This window comes from Pseudopodoces humilis, chromosome 28, assembly GCF_049639895.1.
Source record: "Pseudopodoces humilis isolate 2021_Gansu_Grassland_sample_001 chromosome 28, ASM4963989v1, whole genome shotgun sequence".
NCBI lineage: Eukaryota > Metazoa > Chordata > Aves > Passeriformes > Paridae > Pseudopodoces > Pseudopodoces humilis.
Genome location: NC_142227.1, coordinates 517715 through 539322, shown reverse-complemented (window position 1 = coordinate 539322; position 21608 = coordinate 517715). Strand labels below are relative to the sequence as shown.

Here is a 21608-nt window from a genome sequence, read left to right as displayed (position 1 = left end):
CTATGATGGCAAATAGGACAGACCTCTCTTTTGTGTTAAGGGTAGAGAGGGAGCTGTCCAGTTAAACTCATGTTGGGAAGGAATTCCTGGCTGGGAGGGGGACAGGCCCTGGCAGAGGTGCCCAGAGCAGCTGGGGCTGCCCCTGGGTCCCTGGCAGTGCCCAAGGCCAGGCTGGACACTGGGGCTGGGAGCTCCTGGGACAGTGGGAGGTGTCCCTGCCATGGCTGGGGTGGAAATGGATATTTAGGATCTCTTCCAACCCAAAACGCTTTGGGATTCCATGAGTCCATATTAGCAAAAGCAAGCCACCACTCCAGGAAGATCATTCTCTAATACATTTATAGCTTTGGGGCAAAGCCTTTTGGACTTGTGATCCTGACTCAAGAACTCAGAAAATGGAAGTAGAGATCAGAAATGCTGGAATTAGGTTTCATGAAATAAATTTGGAAGCTGAGAGTCATTCCCACAGAACAGCAAGTTCTAGATGTGTACAAGTAGTACTTGATCCACTTCAGGGATTTTCTGTTGTTTTGGTGGAAAGTAGAAAAAGGTAATTTAAAAGGCTCAGTATATTACTTTCAGGTTGTTGACTTGGGGGTAAGATGACATTTGAGTCACAAACTATAACTTTTTGTATCTTGAGCTGGTTTTTCTTTCCCTGTTGTGTAAATCCTGCGTTCCCTGGCAGAGCAGCAGCACATTTTTCCTGCTGTAATCCCCAAACTGCTGAGTGGCAGGGTTTTGGGTGAAGCCTGGCCCTTTGTCTTGATCACCCTGTGCAAGTTTTGGAGCACAGACTGGAGGGTGGTTTGCAAGCTCAGTTCCCTGGGAGTTTGATTTCTCTTCTCTCAGCTGCGGGTTTGGCTCTGTGGCCATAAATGTCCCTTTGCCTGGGGGCAGATCCAGGTCAGTGTTCCAGCACTGGGGGCTCTTGAAGTCATGCCTGTAGAAAAGGAAATTCTTGGATATTTTTTACCGTGCCCAGACCTGTGGGTTGCCTGTGGAATTGAGGTTTTGCAGCTGAGCTGAGCCCCAGGGATGGTGACAAACCGAGGGACACCAGAACTGCTGTCCCTCCTCACAGCGAGCAGGGGTCGGTGGCAGCGGTGGCACCCAGAGCCAGCCCTTCCTGCCTGTTCATTCCTCAGTGACTGCCCCCTTGGGCTGCAGAATTTTTCATCTTTCCCTCCTTGTTCTGCCTTGTAATCAATCATTTTGTGTGTAGATGGAGCTCAGTCTGTGCCGTACACGCAGGAGCCTTCTGTTTCTCTTCCTGGTTTTAAATAGCAGCCCAAATTCTGTCTTTATAGCCTATCTTCATGTAAATCAGTCAGATCTTTGAGCATAACTTAAATCAGAATTTGACCTAGTTTTAATTCTCTTCTGCAGCTAATATTTTGAATTCCTAAGAATAAATGCAGAGGGATGTGTAGGCTCTGCTTCCTAAAGGCTGGCCCAAAGAAAAAAGTTAATTTCTAAAATTGGAGTCAGCTATTACCATTCTGTGCTGGGGTATTTTGATTTGTATACTATTACATATAGTTCTTTTTTATAAGCTGGAAATTCCTCCTCTCTGGCTGGTTTCTATCCAAGCAATTCTTTTTTCTTTGTCTCTCCATGGGCTGTTCTCTAAAGCCTCGTTTGGCTTTTTGCAGGCTGCAGTTTCAGATAACACAATAACCATGTTCCAATGTATTAAACTTTTAACATCCTCCAGATTCAATTAATCTTATCTTTACAACTCCCAATTACAGGCACTAATTAAGTGAAGGTTGCATTGTAGACTGGGGATATTACATTAATCATCAGCAGCCTTGTAGCCATAAATTAGTTCTTTCCCAATCCTTCAGCATTTTTCCCAGAAGGAATGGAATGTCTCATTTCCCTGTTTTAAGGGACATTAATCCCACAAAGGAGCTTTGGATCGGGATTAGTTTTATCACATTTATGTAAGTGATGAATGGTCTTTGTAAAATAAAAGCCACTAGCTTTGTCCCAGACAAATGAAATTGAATTGTTTGATAATTATGCAATTTAAGGCACTGTCAAACTTTGGTCAGGGGATGTTGTGAGTCCATAGCTGCATTTATTATTTTACAAGATTTGGTGCTACGTGGTATTTGGCCTTAAATTTTTTTTAAGCCATCAGTTGAAATCAGCTTAGTGCCTAAACCCTGCAGGCCCCTGCGTGAGGTTTGTGTGCTGTCATCCCCCTCCGGGCCAGCCCAGGTGTGCTGGATTTCCTGACACAGCTTGGGCCTTGCAGCTGCTTCTCCCCAGTCCTGCTTTGACACTTGAAAATGCAGAATTTGTCTGGCTGCAATCCCCCAGAATCAGGTGCATTGGGAGCCCCCAGCCCAGCACCTGTTGTTGAGTCCCCTCCTGCAATATCCTGATCCCAGCCTGGGGTAGGAGACAGGGTGGCTTTGGCATCTTTATTGGAAATAGCAAAAATAATGTATTTTTTATTATTCACTTTGAAGAGAAGTTATAGCTGGCAATAAATGCCATTGCCACAAATGTAAATTCTCAGAATTCTCTGTCACAAAAATCGGGGAGAGCCATATTTAATTTGCTGCAGAATGCAACCAATGATTTACAGATTTCCATTGGCAATATTATTGTGTGTCATCATGTTAAACACATTTAAATGGATCCTGGTATTCAGTTCCCCTCTTATAACCTGAACACATAAATCTCTGTCACCTGGCTTTGCTCCTGAGAATACTGGGAACCTCAAAGCACTGAGAGAACTAACAGCTTTTGGGGAGAAAAAGCCATTGAAACTTCCCTGGTGTTTGTACGTGCTGGGCACACCCAGCCCTGTGTCTGAGACCTCTGGGACAGTGGATTGTTTTTCCAGAATTATGTTCAATAATTTGCACTAAAAAAAAAAAATTCCAATCAAATTCTTTTGCACCTTGTTGACCCCTACTGTAAGAAATTGTTCTCTACACCTTTTAATGATGTTTTCATCAGCAGACCCTGCATTTTCAGGGTCACCTCATCAAGAAAAATGTTGAATACTTTAATTCCATTTTTTCACATCAGACACTGAAATCCAGCAGGGACATAAGGATTGAGCCATGACTCCTCGAGCTGTGCTGAAGAATATTTACCTTTTTGAATAAATGAAAGCTGTTTACACAGAAGGTTTATTCTTTTCCAAAGCACACAGACCCTCCTTCACACCTTTTCAGCCCATCCGTTTCTTGCTTATTAATGTTTAGCAGAGTTTTATTTTGCAGATATTTTTCCCCATGGAGAACACACCTGCTGTTCCCTGCACTCACTTATTCCTGAGGTTTCCAGTGCTGTATCACTTTGTCTTCTCGATTTTCCTTCTACCTTGTGAGATCTTGTGATGCTGTTTGAGAAAGTGGCAGGAAAATCACACACTTCATGTAACATGTCTAAGGACTTGTAGTAAATGCTGTTTTTTTCCCTTGGATTGTGTGTTACTGATGTCTCTCAGACACAGAGAATTTTGGTTTTATTGCCAGCCATTGTGTGCTGTGCTGAGGGTGATCACCCCACTTGTTCCCAGCCTTTTCCTTTCACTGTTTCTACACTAAGAGCTGATGTTTTGATTTCTGTTCCCTCCTGCCAGGTATGCCATTCCCCCGGAGCACGGCAAGAGGCTGGAACGCCTGGCCAAAGGTGAGCTCTGCCTTGGGGCTGGGTCCTGCTGCTCCTGCTCAGCCAGAGAACCTGGCAGGGATTTTCCTTCCCACTCTTCCCTCCGAGCCTTGGACTCCTGGCACGGCGTGACCTCAACTAAAATTCCATGAAAAAACCTTGAATTTTGAGGCATTGAGGCCAAGCCCTCATGTCTGGGCAATGGGTTTAATCCACAAGGGTTTGGGTTGGAAAGGACCCTAAAAATCCTTCCACTGCACCCTGCCATGGGCAGGGCCACCTTCCCCTGGACCAGGGAAGCCCCCAGGGATGGGGCAGCCTCAACCTGTTCCAGTGTCTCACCACCCTCACAACAGACATTTTCTGGCTGATATTGAACCTAAATTTCCCCTCTTCCAATTTGTACCCATTGCTCCTTCACCCTATAAATATATTCTGTATTTGCTGGTTTTCCTTTTATTTTAGCTTCATCCTCTATTTTTCAGTGCCATAAAGTTCATCTTAAAAAGAAAAAAAAAAAAAACCCAAAACAAAGAAAGGGAGGGAAAAAGAAAAGGAAAATGGAGGTGGGGGAAGGCAGAGTTACTTTGAGCTGTGGCAAACTCCCACCTCTCAAGCTTCAGGGAAGATGTCTGGCTGCAGAAGTGGATGTGTTTTAATTTGTTGGTGTTGTTTCTATTTTTGTTCACTTGCAAATGTTCAAGGAGCTGCCCAGCTAAAAAAAGCTGCTGGCCCAGAATAATTAACTCCAAATCTCCATGGTTCATCTCCAGTGAGGCAACTGGAATGGTTTAAATCTGGTGGTGAAGGTAGGAGCAGGCAGGGAAATCTGGAAGACTTTGATGCAAAAGAAAAGAAGTTTTAATGCTGATTTCTCAGAAAAGAGGCAAATTCCTGTACTGCCTTTTCCTGCTGAGCATACTCCAGGGTGTCAAGGGGAGCAACTGATTGTGTGGGGAAAATGCAGAATAACTGGGGATGAGTGTCCTGGGGCTTGGTGCTGCTGTTTTCTGGGCACTGAGCTCCATGATCCCGAAATACAAATAACTCTGGAAATGGCTGCTCAGAAATGTTGCATTTCAAAGCTACAGCTCAGTCATTTGCCAGGTTTTAATAGATGAAAAAAGTAATTTTTATAAGAAGTCAATCAATCAGATGACTTGTGCTCTGCAGACTCTGAAATACCACTCCAAGTCTGACAGGAGCAATAATAAGTTTCTTGCTGTTTGTAACTAATTTTTACGGATGATCAATTTTGAGGCACGGAGATGGTTTGTGCTGCAAAACCAGGAGCAAATCATCAATGATCTGGTCTTTATTTTAGTTTCCTGTCTCTGGAAGCTGGGTGAGTGATGATTTAACTCTGCAAAGAGCCAAAATTGCTGCCTGGCCGTTCCCCTGTCCTGTGCATCAGTGGGGAGAAGTTTACTATGGAGAAATGAGTGTGCAATTAATATGGAAAATGAATAGCTGAGCTGTAAATGGGCTCACTGGGAGAGCCATGGAGCCCATGGAGAGAATGTTAATGTGTTGCCATGTTATTGGTGCTAATCACTTAAAATGTGCTTCTTTATTAGTGGCTTTAATGAGAGCCACTTAAACTGTGCATTAAAAAGAGGAACTGCAGAGAGGGACGACAGACTGGGTAGCAGACAGTCATAATTTTAATTGAAATGCTTTTAGTACAAAAATATAAGAAAACCTGGAATCCAGTAATCCTTTTGACTTTCTGAAACCCCTTCCATTATGTCTCATCAATTACTTTTGGTTCCAGAGCTTGGGTTATTTGTTTTCCTAAACTGTGATGGGTTTGAGTCCCTCTAAACACACAATCTGTTATGGAATCAGCCACTTGGAGGGAAAGCCACGATCCTGGGGAAAACCAGGTTCCATTGGCTGAGCTGCCACTGAGGGGTTTGGTCAGTGTTTACCACTGTTTTATTTTTCTTATTATTTGTGATTTGTTTTAATAACTCAGCGTGGACCTTGGGTAGAATTTACCACTTAATGGTGTTGAGGTTCTGACTGGGTCAGGCCTTGCTGCCTCTGCCACTCATTGGTGACCAGTGTGAACGTGTCCCTCGTGCCACTGCCTGGGATGGAGATATTTCCTTCCCTTTCACTGAAAATTAACATTTTTTCCCTTTAGGTAGTGATATGTAGGGCAGGATGATCTGGAGTTTAACAGTTTGATTGTTTTCCCAAGAACAGTCCTGTAGTGATGCTCCTGCTCTGAATGTCTCCACAGGATTTTTCCCAGGAAGCTCTCAGGGATGTGATGCTTTCCTCCGGCACAAGATGACCCTCATTTCTCCCTCCATCCTGAAGAAGTACGGCATTCCCTTTGACAGGGTAGGTGCAGGGATGCAGGAGAGGCTGCAGCCTGTGGGGAGCACAGCTCCTCTCTCCTGGGGAGTGGATTCAGCAGAGCCTGGGGGGAGCTGGCTTCCTTTCCAAAGGCATTGTCACATTGAGTGCCTGCCTGCAGAAAGGAGGCTTTGGGGTTTGGCTGAGACACTGGAGGGAGGAGAAGCTGGCACTGAACAAGCTCTGGCAATTAGGGAGCCTCTCAGGTAGAGAGGGATGAGCTAATAAGGGTGTTCTGGCTCATCAGGTGCAGCAAAACCCACTGGAGATTAGGAAACACTTCTTTATTTTCTTGTGGATCCAGTATGACCCAAAGAGGAGCTGGCTGTGCTGGTTCCCTGTTGTGTAAGTGTTGGTGCTGCTCTAAGCCTGGAAGGATCCCTGCAGCTCTTAAGCCCTGATTTGAAAAGAGGGGTCATGTTTATTTGGTATGATCGTTTTAATGTGCTTATTCTTAAAGTCTTGTGGCAAGAAGTAAATCTCCTCAGCCGAGTGTGGTTACAGGGATTTGTATCTGTGCAGAATCACTCAAACTGCTGCTGGGTGCTCCCAGCACACGGAGCCAGAGCTGCCTGTGCATGTGGGAAGTGTCAGAGGCCTGCTCCAAACTGGTTCCATGGAACTGTGGAGTGGGAAGGGACCTTAAATCCCAGGCAGCCCCACCCCTGCCATGGGCAGGGAAACCTTCCACGGTCCCAGGCTGCTCCAAGCCCTGTCCTGAAATCGTGGCTGTTGGAGGAGGATCACTGTTATTCACAAGCAGGGAACAAGTGCCACTTTTCCTCAGGAATAGAGATAGGATCCCTTCATCTGAATTCTTGGCGGATTTCAATGAAGTTGAAATAGGCAGCATTTATAAATCTCTATAATGCTGTTCTGGAAAAAAAGAAACAGATCAATACTAGGGCTTTTTAATAATTAAAAATGTGTATTTCTGTAATCTCCTATTGATTTCTCCATTTATTCCTCAAGAGCTTGCAGAAGTCAGTAAATTTGGGGCTTTCTTCATGAGTGGCAGTTTGTGCTGGCTTTCCTTCAATAGTTATTACTTTTCTGCATGGCCTATCCATCATCTGGAGTGTTTTCTAATTTATTGTGGGATAATGTTGACAGCAGTGCCATGGATGATGTGGGCTTGAGATGGAGACACCGGGATGTGCTTTCACTGACAGAAACATGATCTGTTCATCTTTGAAGGCAGCAGAGTGGCACTGCTGGGGTGTGTGGAGGGGATGGATGCAGGCTGGACTTGAGCACCTCCTCCTGGGATCCTGCAGCAGCCTCGAGTGTATCACAGCAGCTTTTATTCCCTCTCTGCTAAATTAATGACATCAGCAAGTTGAGATGTTGGCCCAGCTGAGGGGGAGATGTTTGAACTTGTGTCTGTTTACATCTTGCATTTGGCCCCATCCTTGTGTTTGGAAGTGCAGTCCCTGGAGCCTCTGTGGGCTCAGAGCTGTGAGTTATGGCTGTGGGAAGGAATCCAGCCGGAATTCTTGGCCTGTGACAGCTCTGAGAGCTCTGTCAGCACTGCTGGGTTGGAAAGACAGGGAAGGTCAAGCTTTGCCTCTTCCATACCCCGTGGAGGGGAGGTGCTGCTGCACGAGGGGCAGCTGGGCTGGGAGTTGCTCCCGTGGTTCAGGCCATGCTCTTAACAATTAAAGTTCTTTTTTTCCCAGTGGTTTTTCTGCACAAGATATAAAAAGAGGGCTTTTTTAGAAGCATCAAGATTGATTTGCCTCTGGTTCCAGCTGTGATCTGTAGAGTTCAGTTCTTGTTAATAATGTCTGTAATGCTTATTGTTGTTTTAATTTTATTAAAGTTGAGTCACAGGATGGTTCATGTTGAAAGGGACCTTAAAGCCCACCCAGTGCCACCCCTGCCATGGCAGGGACACTGCCACTGTCCCTGGCTGCTCCAGCCCAGCCTGGCTCTGGACACTTGCAGGATCCAGGGGCAGCCCCAGCTGCTCTGGGCAGTTCCCCAGGCAGACAAAAGATGGGCTGTAAGCTTTAGGGTGTTTGACTTTTGGGTGAGCAGGTGTGAGTGAGGCTGATAAATGTGAGCGGGGAAATAAATACAGGGAGGGCAGGAGGTGCTTCAGAAGGACCCTGCCATGCAGAGGGAATGTTAGAAGGGAAATCCAGGGCTCTAGGCTGCTCTGGCATGGGTGTGGGGATGAAGGTTTGGAACTGCCATGAGCCGAAGTGGTCACATCAAAGATTCATTGATCTCTTGGAAAGTTGGAGCCTGAAACCCTTCTGTAGCTGGAGCCTGCAGGTGTAAACAGTTCAGATCATGCCCTTCCATCTGCTGTTCTGAGCTTTTCCCTTAAGAGAAATTCTTGAGGATTCCTGCAGTTCACCAGGAATGTTCCAGGCTCAGCCAAGAGCTGGCAATGGCTGCTCTGCCGACCCTCCAGTGGAAAGAGATTTAATCATTGGGGTTTCTTAATGGGTCTCTGTTCTCCAGCTGCTGCATTAAGTGACCTGTGGGGTGTCTCCTCCTTTTGCCTTTGTTTTTCAGATCACCCAGGAAGCTGGGGAGTTTATGATCACATTTCCTTATGGTTACCACGCTGGCTTCAATCACGGCTTCAACTGCGCCGAGTCCACCAACTTCGCCACGCTGCGCTGGATCGACTACGGCAAGATGGCAACACAGGTGTGTGAGCTGGGAGCACAGAGCCCTGGGCTGTGCCTGCTCCTCACCTCTGCTGTGGGACGTGCTCTCTCACTGTCCCACGCTGCTGGCTCTGCCTCTTGATCGTTTGTGTTATTCTGAGGGTGTAGGAATGAGTTCCTCAAGTGTTGCATTCACCTTGTGAACAGCTTGTTTTGGGGTTGGTAAGTTGGAATGGGTTTTCTGGTGCATCCAGAGTGCGTTTCACGGTGAATAAGGTGACTGATGTAACTGAGCACAACTCATTAGGTACACACTGGAGGGGAAGGAATAAGCTGGAAATACTTTTAAGCTTTAATAACACTATGGTAATAGCACTCTGAAAATACCCAAATTCCTCCAATCTGTGCACTCAGTTAAGTTTGGAGAGTTATGTTTGTGTGGTTATTTCTCATTAGAGCAGATTCCTGGTGTGCTTTGGTTTGTGACAGCACTCCTGCTCTCCTGGCTTGAAGTCTGCAGAATAACTGCAGCAAAGCTCGTTCAGTAGAATCTGGGAAGTTTTGCCATGGGCAGGGACACCTTCCACTATCCCAGGCTGCTCCAAGCCCTGTCCAGCCTGGCCTTGGACACTGCCAGGGATGGGTCAGACATTTGCATTTGTTAAAGGGATGGTAAGAAAAACCTTAAACTGTAAGAGGCCTCAAATCAGTGTCAGGTGTCTGGAACCCAAAAATAGCCAAGCAGCCTTGGTTTAAAAATGTAAAAAATGGTGTTTGTCTGCTGTGACCTTGTAAAGCAGGTTTATGTGTAGTGAGTGGTCATGGTATTCCACCCCAGAAAATGGGGTTTATCATGGAAATTCAGACAGACCCTTAACTACAACAGAGCCAGCAGGCACCACTCGAATATTAAAAGCAATTTTGGGTTCAGCCATGTGTTCACAAACAAGTGACATTTGGGAAGTGCAGTTTTAGATGGAGCCTCCATGCTTACATTGTTAAGCAGCGTAGCGTGAAATTACTGAACAAGCAGCAGCAGAGCTCGGAGCAGATCTGGGGACACAAAGTGGAAGTGTGGAAGGAGATGCCCAATTTATTCCCATTGCACTCCATGGCACTTGTCTGTTCTGAGCTTCCTGGTTAATATTGCTGTAAAGCACGTGTTAATTAACCCTGGGATGCCTGACTGGGGGTCCCAGCTGAGGGGGGAGTTTGTTACATCTTGAGGCCAAAGCTTTCTTCAAATCTCACTTGAGGTTAAGCAGGGACCTAAGGAATGATCAGCTGAGGGTGTGCACTGGAGCTGCCTGCACTTTTTAGTTAACTACTACAGCTTTCCTATATTTAAAAAATGACTTTATTGATTTATATGCTCCCATGCACAATTAGATTATCCTTGCTCACGTGCAGGCAGGTTTGGGGTTTTTTCCTTACCATATACTCATTTATAAAAGTTCTTGGGAAGTGTGGGCAAGGCTCTGCAGGCTCCTGCTCTTCCTGCAGTGACCCTGAGAGTGATTCCCTCCTTTCCTTGTCCTGCCAGCACTCAGGAGAATGGGGACAAGGGAAGGTTGATAATTAGCCAGTTATAATGTTCTCCTGGACATCATCCTGAGGAGGAGGTTTGGATTCTGCTCTGCTGAGAGCTGTGTGTCAGTGGTGCAGTGCAAGGGAGGAAGGTAAGGGTTCACGGGGAGAGCAGAGCTGTGCTAATTGCCTGCCAGATGGGTGCAATGTTCTGCAGCCCACAGAGAACCTGCCTGGGCTGTAAAAAACACAGAATAACCAGCCTGGAGTGTAAAGATCAGCTTCTGAGACACCAGTCCTGCTCCAGTTGTAGAACAAGTGTCAGGATTAGCAAAAAAAGTAGCAATGGCTGTAGAGTAGTGTGGGAAACTACCAGTGGGTAAATCCACTTGTATCTATAAATTAGTAACCAGGATGGACAGATCCTTAAAATTCCAATGGAAACTGGTTTGGTGAATACCAAGTCAGTAATCTAAGCTGTCCTGTCTGGTTCAAAGCTTTTTGAGAACGTGGTGTGAGGTTTTGGAGTCTTTCTCTCCTTGGGTTTTTAGTTAGAACAGGTGCTTTTATCCCTTGGGTCTGATTTTCTGATCCTCCTTTTAATTGCTCCTCCAGCCCCAGTGCTGAGTGGGGTTTGTGACAGACAAATTTCACGTTGTCTTTCATGATGTGCAGAATTCTTCAGGGCTGGATCTCTGTGCTCTCAGCAAGTGTCAGACTCAGAGGAAGGTCTGACCTCCTCCTTCATGGCATTAATGCCGTGGTGCTGCCCCACTGGGAGGGGATGTCTCCCCTCCAGCTGGACACTGTGCCCAGAAGTGCAGGAAATAACAGCTTTTAACTGTTCTGCCATTTATTGCTGATGTAAATGTCTCCATCTGTCCTGGAGGAGCCTCGTGCTGCAGCTCCCTCCCAGCCAAGGTGACCTTGAGCCCGGGCTCCGCTTTCCTCTTGCACCTGATCCTGGGGGAAGCTGAGCCTTGTTCAGGGATGGGAGAGAGCTCCAGCTCCTGGGGCTGCCAGGGACAGTCCCCTGTGCTGTCAGCAGCTCTTCCCCAGGGCCTGGTGGGGATTCAGCCCCTTTGCAGAGCTCTGCTCCTGGGGAGGTGCTGCCCTGTTTGGAGTGGGTGTCACTGGCACAGGGCACACAGAGACCCCCGGGAAGGGAGTTCAGAGGGGTTTCCACAGCGTTGGAGATCCTGGCACAATGTTTCAGAGTCAGATGTAATCCAAATATTTGCTTTGGACTGCAGCATTCCTGATTCAGTGCTACAGCTGAGGAGGGATGGGTTTATTTGTCTGTTCTACAGATAGTGTTTGCCTGCATAGGCAGAGCTTAGAAATTCAGGAGAAATATTTCCCTTTGTTCTCTGTAGTTGGAGTTCCTCAGTAATTTGTCTTCCATTTGTCATATTTTTTTTTGGTTTGGTTGTTGAAAAAAGCTGCTGAGTGAAAGGCAGGAAATTATAATTTTCTTTCCTTACCATCTTTTTTTTTTTTTTTTAATTTCTTTTTATTTTGCACTATGAGCCTGCAGTTCCTGCCTGCATTCCTGTTTTTTTGTTTCTGAAAACCCTTGCATGCCCCCACCAGAGGATTTTAACAGCTGTGTCTTTGCCCAAACAACCCTTTTAAACCAGGGGTTTCAGGAAAGTGCCCTCCTGTAGCTGAGGTGCTCTGTGAGCCTCCTGCTATTCAGAGACCCTTTCAGAGTGCAGAGTTTTAGCAGAAATTCAAATCCCAGCTCAGCTTTTCTGTTTCTTTGGCAAACTGGACTGAAAATAAGTGGATAGGAGGGGAGCAATTTCTGCACTTTGAGTTAAGTGCAGCCACTCCTGGAGGAGGTCTGGGTTCCTGCTGGCTGCCACTTTCATTCCTCCCTTTATCTCCTGTTTACTCCAGAGAAGCTGCTGGAATTCTCTCTCTCAACATCAAACAGGGTCAGGCTGCCCTTCCTGGCCAAATCCTGCACTTTGGGCTCTGAAATTACCAGCCTTCACCTCATCCCAGGCTGGGGAGGGGGACACAAAGAAAACCCCTCCCTTTGGATTTTCCTGCTCTGCCAAGAGAAGGGACCTTTTGGATCCCAGCCTAGGATCCCTTACCTGGTTTGTTGCTTCCAGACCTTCTGCTCACTCATTTTTTCTGTGCTGTATGAATAATATAGAAATAATCTCAAATTTCTACTTGGAATATCTGTGACTTAACATTGTCTGGCATATAATTTTCCAGGTAAAATTGAAGCTTTGTTCTTACTATTCACATTTTAGTAGATTTTTCCCTTCAATATGTCTGTATTTCCCAAGAAAATAAAACTTGTGAGGTTTTTGCAGAAACCTGTTTGGTAATACTGCAAAATTGGTCCCAAAAATAAGGCAAAGCAGAATTGTATTTTTGCATTACTTTGTGTCTATGCCTCAACTGACTCTAATTAGACCTTTTAAGCTTGGAACACATAAAAAAATCTATTATGAAATAGCATTGCCATAGTTTATTTTTGTCAGACGTTCAAAATTGCTCTTTTACTCTAATTAGACCTTTTAAGCTTAGAATACATTAAAGAAATCTATTATGGAATAACATTTCCATGGTTTATTTTCGTCAGACAGATTCAAAGTTGCTCTTGTACAAATTCTTCCACCTTTCTTCATACTTATTTTCTTGTATTATTTGTAAGCATCCCTAATGCCCTGCTCTTGGTTCTGTGCAAGAAAAAGGAACTTTGACAGTTCTTTTTTGTGCTGAGGTGGAAAGGGGGTGGTTGTTCTTTGGAAACTGCCTGGAAGCTTTCTTTTATCAGCTCTTTTCCGAGCTCCTCTCCTGAAGTTCTGGCTGGGAGGTTCTTGGCACGATTTTTGTTAATGAAGGAAGAACTCTGGGAGTTGAGAATCAATGCCTGGATTTGGTGGGATTTCCTGGATCCCAGTGCTGGGGGTGCTGCTGGATGGGGGGGCTCAATGTCCCTGGGGGTGGATCGGTGCCACCAGTTCCCTCTGGCCTCTGGGATGGGTTATTCCGTTTGTTCAGGCTGGGACCAGTCCCAGAGTGTTTCTGTCACCCATAAATGCTGGGTGTGAGGGGCACTGGGGTGACCCTGCCTCCCCCTGGCCCTGCTCCTGCACCCCAGGAATCCTCAGGGAGCTTTTTGGGAGCAGGCAGGGAGGAATCCAGTCCTGCAGCCAGGGACAGGGGGAGTGGAAATCTTCCCTAATTGTTTTGTTTGTGAAGCTCTGGGAGGGGTCTCCAGTGCGTTTCCTAATGAACTGGTTTGTTGTTGATGCTGGTAATTACTCTGCAAACGGGGGGTCAAGGCTCATCTTTCCCACAAGCTTCCAACCACCAGCCATTAAACACACAAGCTATGCAGCTTTGGACTTTTTCCAGTTTTTTCTCCTTCTCCTCAAAGCTGAGCTCCTCACTCACAGAATTGCAGCCATTCATCTTTCAGGAACATACTGGGACTGGCTGAGTGGAAGGAAAAGGAAGCTGGAGCCCCAAACTGTTTTTTTTTCTGGATCCCAGTAGCACATCTGTAACATGGGAACAAAGTGGATTGCTGCTGCTCAGAAGCATTGATTATTCTGTGATCAATACATTGATTATATCTTTGTTTCTCCCAGAAGCTGAAACTCTGGGGATGTGCAGGGGAAGGTGCAGGGTGCTGTGTTCCTGTGACAGCGAGGGTTCCTCTGCTGCCTTTGCACAGAACCACCCCTCTTTCCCAGGAACTTGTTTTCAGGCTTCATTGTTATGGAAGAGCAGGTAGAAAAGCAAATATTTTGGTCTGGCATTTAAAAGCTGGAAGAATTTCAGTTTTGAGCACGTTGGGTTTTGTGATGGATAAATTTCCATTAAGGCTCAGCTGAGCCTCACCAGCTGATTTCATCTGAATATGAAGGGTTTTTCCCCTGAAAACAGAGGTGCCACTTAAAATCTGTAATTTTGGTGGCTATTTCTGCATAAGGAAAAGGCTTATTTTCCATTAACCTTTCCTGTGTGATGGAACTGCTGAGGTTCAGTTCAGTGTTAATAGTTGGGAATTGAGGGAAATATCCTCACAAAACTGTTGCTGAAGGTGGAAGTTGAATCAGTCTGCACTTTTCCATAAATCATTTGATTTTATGACTTCAAGGAGACAGTAATTTTATTTGACTGTTATTTTATATAGACTTATTTGTGTTTTTATGTTAAAAAATATTGCAAATATGATAATGGTTGTACATTCAATAGCCACAAATTCCCCCCAGTCAGTCTTGGAGTTAGAATTGATGGGACAGGGCTCCTGGTGTGGTCACATATTTTACCACAGGCTCCAAATTAGAGTTGCAGATAATAAAATAATAAGGAAAGGAAGAATGTTGGGGTTTAAAGCTGGAAAAAAGCTTAATTGTGCATTTCCTTACAGTATTTTTCCATATGCTTATAGTTAATAAAGCCATTAACTTATGGGAAAGCAGAGGTGAGGCTGGGAAAAGCCTTCAGAAGGTGGAATAAGTGAAGTTCCTGCAGATTTGGTGAATATGGAAACTCCTCTCTTGTTGCTCTTTCGGGTCTCCCCTGTAACCAAAGGCAAAGAACTGACCCTAAAGCTGTTGATTTTTGGTTTGTTTTTTTCCACTCCCGTTTTCAGGACTTGCAGTGGGTCCTTGGGGATCCCAGTTATGAATATTCCGTTGTTTATTCCGTGTTTGAGCTGTGGCTGTGCCAGCCCTGCTGCTCCCACGAGGGGCTGGCAGCCAGACTGGGAATGAGGGAGGGAGAGGGGAAGGTGCTGGATGAATCTCAGAGTCCTGGAATTTCTCACCTGTCATTTGGACAGGTTTGTGTTGCAAATTCAGTCCTGTGTTTGGGTGATCATGTCACCCTGAAATCCGGCCCAGGGCTGTTGATCCACAGGAATTCTGTGAATTCCCAACCTGGAGTTCTGTGGTTCGGTTTTGTCTCACGTAAAGGAAATGAGGTTTCATACCTCCCTAGCGGTGGTGTTTTAGTGTTGACATGTTCATTTCTATAAAATTTAATAACAGTGGGATACAAAAGTGTTAGAATTTGAGGGAATTTGGGAGGATATATTCTGCAGAAATGATGGGGGTGTGGGTGTAATGTCTTTTAGGAAATACATGTGTTTATGACCACAGTGAAGTACTTTGAAGGAAATGCAGCTCTGTGTACATGGAGGGGGGAAGGCAGGGTGTGGGACTGGAGGTCATTGCCAGGGAACAATCTTGCTGCTTTTTGTCCTGCTGGAACAGAGCAGAGCAGGGAATTTACTGCAAAGGCAATTTCTTACCCTTCTCTACCCTCGCTCTCCTCCTGCTCTCCCCCATTCTCCCTCTCCAGCTCTCTCACACACAGGAATATTCCCTTTTCCAGCTGTATTGGAAGCATCAGCAGGATCTCACTGCTGGCTGAGGGGAGGGTATGGAAAAATGTCCTGGCCATGCTGGGAATGTGGCTGTGACACAGCTGCAGCAGCTGAGGAAATATCACTGCACGGTCCGGAAGGAGCCCCAGAGGAAAGAGGCTTTGTAAATTATTCATGCTGGCTGGTGTGAAAGCAATAGAATGAAATTAAAATTGAAATATAAACATACATCATGGTAGATTTGTGGACAGAAAGGAGCTTGGCTGGTGCAGACTGTGGGATGTGGGAGATGGAGGCCAGTGCTGAGCCCCAGCCCAGCAGCATCCCTGGAGCTCAGCGTGGGCTCCTGCAGCTCTGGCCAGGGCTGCGGCTGGGGGATGCTCTGCAGCTGCTGGTGCTTGGAAACTGCTCTGGAGACCTCTGGCCACGGGTGCCTCGGGCTTTGCTGGCAGATTTGAGGGCGTGGATGTGTCTGTGCTGCACCTCTTGGGTCCAGGTCAGAGCTGGGGATGCTCTTCTGTGTTCCTCTTTGTAGCTCCGCACAGGTGCGTTTAAACTTTGTTAAGGCAAACCTGCTCAGTCCCTCAGGCCAGGATTGATGGAGATGCCGTGGGAAGCTCCAGCCTGGGCTGGGATTGGAAGCTTGGGTGCCATCTGTGTTCTGCTGTGCTGTGGCCAAATTGCATTTCCAGCCTTTCTGGCCTCAGCCGCTTTTCATTAAATGGAGTTTTCCTGAAAGTGCCTGTCCATAAATGCTCCTTCCCACTCGGGTTGCCAACACTGCCCCAGTCCTTGCACAGTGAGAAACAGGAGCTGGAGGATGTGGGATGGTGGAGAACTGTACAGAAGGACTCCTCTCTCCCTCTCTCACCTATGGCCATAAATTATTAGTGATGGTGGTGAAAAGGGAAAGGAGAAAAGGGAGAAAGCAGGTTTAATTTAATGCATTTCTGCCAAAAGAATGGATAGAATGGTTTTGAAAAGGTGTGAAAACCAGTCCTGCAAAGTGGCTCCAATTACCTCAGCCTCAGTTTCAAGTTGAAAAGCAATTTAGTGCAAGCAAAGCTTTGCACCTTAGAGCAGAGCCCCTGAGAGAGCTGTGGCTGCAGCCCCCAGAGGCACCTGAGGGGTTCCTGGGTCCTTTTCCATCCTCTGCCTTCTTTTGATTGAGTTTATGAAGGCTGACTCTTTGAGAGTGGTATCAGTGCCCAGGGTGAGAATCCCCTTGCTGCACTCAGTCTGTGGATTCATCACAGCAGAGGGATACATCCAAGGAAAAGCACCTGGGAGTCCTCTCTGTGCAATAGCAGGGGTGTAACTCCAGGTTAGTTTTAATGAGCATATGCCAGCTGGAATGAGTAAAGCACATTTTCTCCCCCTGAATGGTTTGCATGCAGCCTGTAGTTACTGCGGGTTTTTTATTTCTTCCCTTTTGTGCGGGATTGCTGTGCTGTGTCAGGATGTGGCATTATGAAGTTTAACTGCCCTGTGCTCTGGGTCAGGCTTTGGTTCCTGTAAGGCTTTTCTGAGTTATGAAATGGCACCAGTAATATCTTTTCAGCCTGGAAAACTCTGCCAGAGAGAGGCATATCTCTGGTCCCTGTGCATATGGATCAACTTGCTTTTCTATTCATCATTCATCTCAGGTTGAATTTCTTTCTCCCTTCTTTGTCAGTTTAAGGGCTGATTAAGGGCTCTTAACTCTGTTGTGCTCCAAATCTAATTAGCAGCTGAGGGCAGACTCTGAGCTGGGCTAGAGCAGACAGAGTAATTGTGTGTAATGCCTGCAGCACAGGAGCCGAGCACTGCCGGTCCCAGGAAGCTTTGGCCTGTTCGGGGGCTTAGAGGGAGAACAAAATCCTCGGGAACAGTTTTCCAGTACCCTTGGAGAGTGTTGGAGTGGCAGCTGCTTTTCCAGGAGCAGGTAGAGCCGAGGCAGACCCTTCCAGAAGCCCTGTTGAGGCAGCTGTGGGTGTTTCTGTGGGGCAGGGGAGCTCCAGGCCTGACGTGTGTGGGGTCTCTTGCAGTGCACGTGCCGCAAGGACATGGTGAAGATCTCCATGGACGTGTTCGTGCGGGTGCTGCAGCCCGAGCGCTACGACCTCTGGAAGCAGGGCAAGGACATCGCTGTCCTGGACCACATGAAGCCCACGGCCCTCAGCAGCCCCGAGCTCGACGCCTGGAACGAGACCAAGGCAGATCTGAAGGCGAAACTGCTCCGCAGGTAAAGACAGAGAGTGCCTGAGCCCTGCGCTGGAGTTTCACTGTGAGCTTGTAAATGCTACAGTCCTTCACTGGAGACAGTTCAAACTCTTCTTCCTTTCTTCTTTCCATACAGTTCCTCGTGCCATTTGTCTGGGGTGATGTGTCCCTCACGGTTCTGTTTCCTTCCCATGTTATAAAAGCACATACTTTTCAAAGTGGGACACTTGGTGTCCCCTCACATCTCATCTCTTATCCTGGAAGACCAAAAAATCTGTAGTGAACGTTTAGAGCTCCACTGATCAGAAACAGGAGTTAAAGAAAGCCCATCGGTCGCAAAGGGGATTTTATGCATGCCTTTCTTTGATCTTTGTATTAATTTTCTACAAGTCTGTGATTTTTGTGTGTTACAGCATGCTTGAATTGAAAATTTGGCATGCTAACCTTTTCCTGTTGGAATCTTGCTTTATAGGATAGGAGATGAGGAAGAGGACAACAAACACCGGTATGTGACTTCCCTCAGCAACTTCAGTCACTTCATTCTTTTTCCTGGCAAGTTTCTTAAAATAGCAACTCTGGGACTCTTTTCCTCTGTCACTGAGTTTTTTGTGAAAGCCCCCAGGAAATCTTTGGCCCTCAGTGTTCCTCAGACTTCATCTTGGTTTTGGTTTCTGTGATCTTCTTCCATCACCGGACAACCCCAACTGTCTCATGGCTCTTCTGGTTTTCACTCTTGAGTTTCTCTCCCGGGCTGGCAGGGATGTGTGGTGGTAACTGGGTGTGTGGAAAGGGATCTGGTCACTGATGAAAGTGCTGCTGCATTCTTGTGACTGTTCAGGGCTCCTGGTGTAGCTGATGTTTGCACAGTGTAAGGTACTGTACGAACACCAAGGATTATTTTCCCTCCCTGAGCCTATTACCCAGCAGAGAAGCCTCTCTCAGCCTGAGCCTATTGCAAAAGATCCAGGTACTTTTTTTGCTTATCTGTTCAGTGTTTCCTGGATTATTCCAGCATTATCCTGAAGCAGTTTTGAAGCTGTTCAATACTTCTTAGCAGTACTTTCTCCTGTGCTTTTGTCTTTCCAAGACATCGTTTTACTTGAAGCCTGACTTTTCTCAGCAGGATGGAGGGATGGGATTCACCTCTGCCCAAACCTTCACAGCTGTAGCTACTTAATTTAAGTCACTTTGTGGTCTGTTCTTCAAAGAGTACAAATGCTGCTTTTTTGTCAGCTCTCTTGGAAAAATGGTGCTTTTAAACTCTGCAGAGAGGTGTTATTTCTTCTCTAAGGTCAGTCAGACTTGGTTACCTTAAAAAACCCAACTTGGTTTACTTTATGGCTTCAGCAAGAGACTGTTTTAGTCCAGTCCCCACCAGCCCATTTCTGGTATGTGAATTCTGTCAGACACAGAGCAGCTTCACTTCTGGAAATGCTCAGCCTTCAGCCTGTAGTTGTGGAATCACTTTCTTTAAATGCTGAGCTTTCTGCCTCTCTCCCCCACAGCCCGAGTGAGAAGAGCGCTGCAAAACAGATCTTTTTTGCTCTCCTGCAAGTATAAAGCTCTGTGCTGTAATTTTTGCTTGGCATTTCCACACCACAGGAATAAAACACACTTTGCTAGAACCAGCTTGTAACACTTGACTCTACTCCTCCTTCAGCTACGGAATGTTCCAGCTGCAGTGGCAAAGTCTTACAGCTTTATCTTCACCTCCCACCCTACGTTCCCCTCCCAGGGAAGGTGTTCCTGGAATATGGGAGAAGAGCAGAGCTGATCCTTCTGGGTTCAGCCCCTGTTCCTGCTAATGATGTCCTGCAGGTGTGAAGGCACCAGCTCTTCTTGGAGGGCCACCATCTGCTCAGAGTCTGGCAATTAGAGGTCCCTGTGCATATGGATCAACTTGCTTTTCTATTCATCATTCATCTCAGGTTGAATTTCTTTCTCCCTTCTTTGTCAGTTTAAGGGCTGATTAAGGGCTCTTAACTCTGTTGTGCTCCAAATCTAATTAGCAGCTGAGTTTTCTGGGCTCTGAGGATGGGGAGCTGCTTTTTGGCTTTTCTAGACTTTGGGACTGATGAGTGAAGTGTGTTTTAGTCTTTGTCACACGATGGTGGATGCGAGACCATGAGGAAAATGCTGCTTTCTACCAAGGAAGTGCCTACATACTAAAAATGGGGTAAAATCACAACTTTCTGAATCAGTCCTTTTGGAAAAGGAGATCCTGTTAGATTTAAGCCTGAAATTCAGGAGCAATTGTACAGATTCTGTAAAGCCCTGTGCTGGGGCTGGCTGGGATGGAGTTCCTGGGATTTGGGGCTGCACCAGTGCTCTCGAGGCTCTGGAGTTTGGCTGTTGCTTGCACAGTGTCAAGGCTTTATCTTGTCCCACTCTGGCCCAGTGGGACCCTGGGGCTGGGTGGGAGGTGGGGAGGGGACTCAGCTGGCCCTGAGTGGCAAAGAGGAAATTCTGTGCCATAAAATGTTATGGGGAGCAATAAAAACTGGGAGAGAGGAGGAAGGAGGAGTTTGGCTTCTGAGGTGCTGCTTTTGGGGACTGCCTGGGGAGGTGGTGAGTGGATTTCCTGGGCTTCTTTCTCTCTTTTTCTTATTCTTTCCTCCACCTATTAAACTGCATTTGTGTTGACTTACAAGTTTCTGACTCTTGTTCTTCCAATTTTACCTCCCTGTCCCTCTTGAGCAGTGGGGAGTGTCTGTGAGGGTACTTGGCTTCCTACAGTTCCCAACCCAAAAATCTTGTCATGGCTTCTGAATTTCCATTTCTCTTCACATTGTGGCTCCTGTAATCTTTGCCTTAGTGGCACTGACTTTAAAAAGAATGAACAGCATTGCTATTGCCTCATTAGTATTTGTCTGTTCTTATTAATATGCATATTTTTTTGTTAGATTTCTTCAAGGCCTTGGACCTTCTGAATTTACTGCTGAAAAATCACAGACTGCCTATTGATTTTGCTCTGAGCATTCATTATAGTGTGTTTTTGGGAACTGGCAGTGCTGGGTAATGTCTCAGAGCTGGAAGATGATGTTTTGCAGACTTCCAGCAGTTTGCCAAAGGGAGGCATGGACAGAATGAAAAAAAATAATGGAATGGAGGCAGAGGATGAAAGAGAGATTTAAACAAGTTTTCATCTGTATTTTGAAATACAAGCAAAATAGATTGAAAACACAATTAAAATCACTTTAACTGCAGCTTGTGAGCTTACATTAGTAATGGTAGGAAAAAGCTCTTCAGGAAACCCAGACAATTAATGGCTGCTGAATGGATCTTAAATGTTGTGTTATGCAAGGTTCATCTGTTCCCTTTCAGATATCTCTTTTGCCCTGTAGCTATTTTAGCTACCTTGTGTTTTCTCTCCAAAGAAGATCCTTTTGTTTTGTATTCAGCTTTTTAAGTCAGTGATGGTTTTCTGTGTTGAAGGCTGTTCTTTTATGTCAAATCACACTTCTGTACTTCCAGGTCTCACAGAAAAAGGAGTCAACCCAGAAGACACAAAACAGAGGATCAGAAGTCTCTTGGGGATGTCATGGCTATTGAAACTGCCTTGGAAGATGTGAAAGTGAAAGAGGAGCTGAAAAGGGGGCCGGATCTGGAGGAAGAGGAGAGAAGCAAAGGGATGGAGGGAGAAGGTGAGGCCAGGCCGGTGAGGAGCTGGGGCGAGCTCTAGAGCACCTCTGTGAATAACTTGTCTGCTGCTGTTTATTTCTGTTGAAATATCAGCAGAGTTTTCCCCAATATTAAATCTCTGTTCACTGAAATATGTCATCATTCACAGCAGCAATTGATTTTTTCCTCTCTTTAAGGATTCAATCCAAATAGCTTTTTTGGCAGGGCTTGAAAATTCTATAGGCCCAAACTATTACAGGATT

The 21608-nt window shown here is 46.0% G+C and overlaps 1 protein-coding gene across 4 annotated transcripts in view; it reads left to right on the top strand.

Annotated features, from left to right (window-relative positions):
- KDM4B (lysine demethylase 4B) overlaps positions 1-21608 on the top strand; it is a 68333-nt gene that overhangs the window by 24183 nt on the left and 22542 nt on the right. For 3 of the 4 annotated variants that reach the window (XM_088067637.1, XM_088067635.1, XM_088067636.1), the window contains exons 6-11: positions 3611-3660; positions 5888-5991; positions 8533-8670; positions 17550-17746; positions 18197-18229; positions 21199-21368. In XM_088067637.1, coding sequence (XP_087923763.1) covers positions 3611-3660; positions 5888-5991; positions 8533-8670; positions 17550-17746; positions 18197-18229; positions 21199-21368 — 692 coding nt within the window. The remainder of the gene's footprint in view (positions 1-3610; positions 3661-5887; positions 5992-8532; positions 8671-17549; positions 17747-18196; positions 18230-21198; positions 21369-21608) is intronic. The other variant, XM_088067638.1, reaches the window with a different exon arrangement.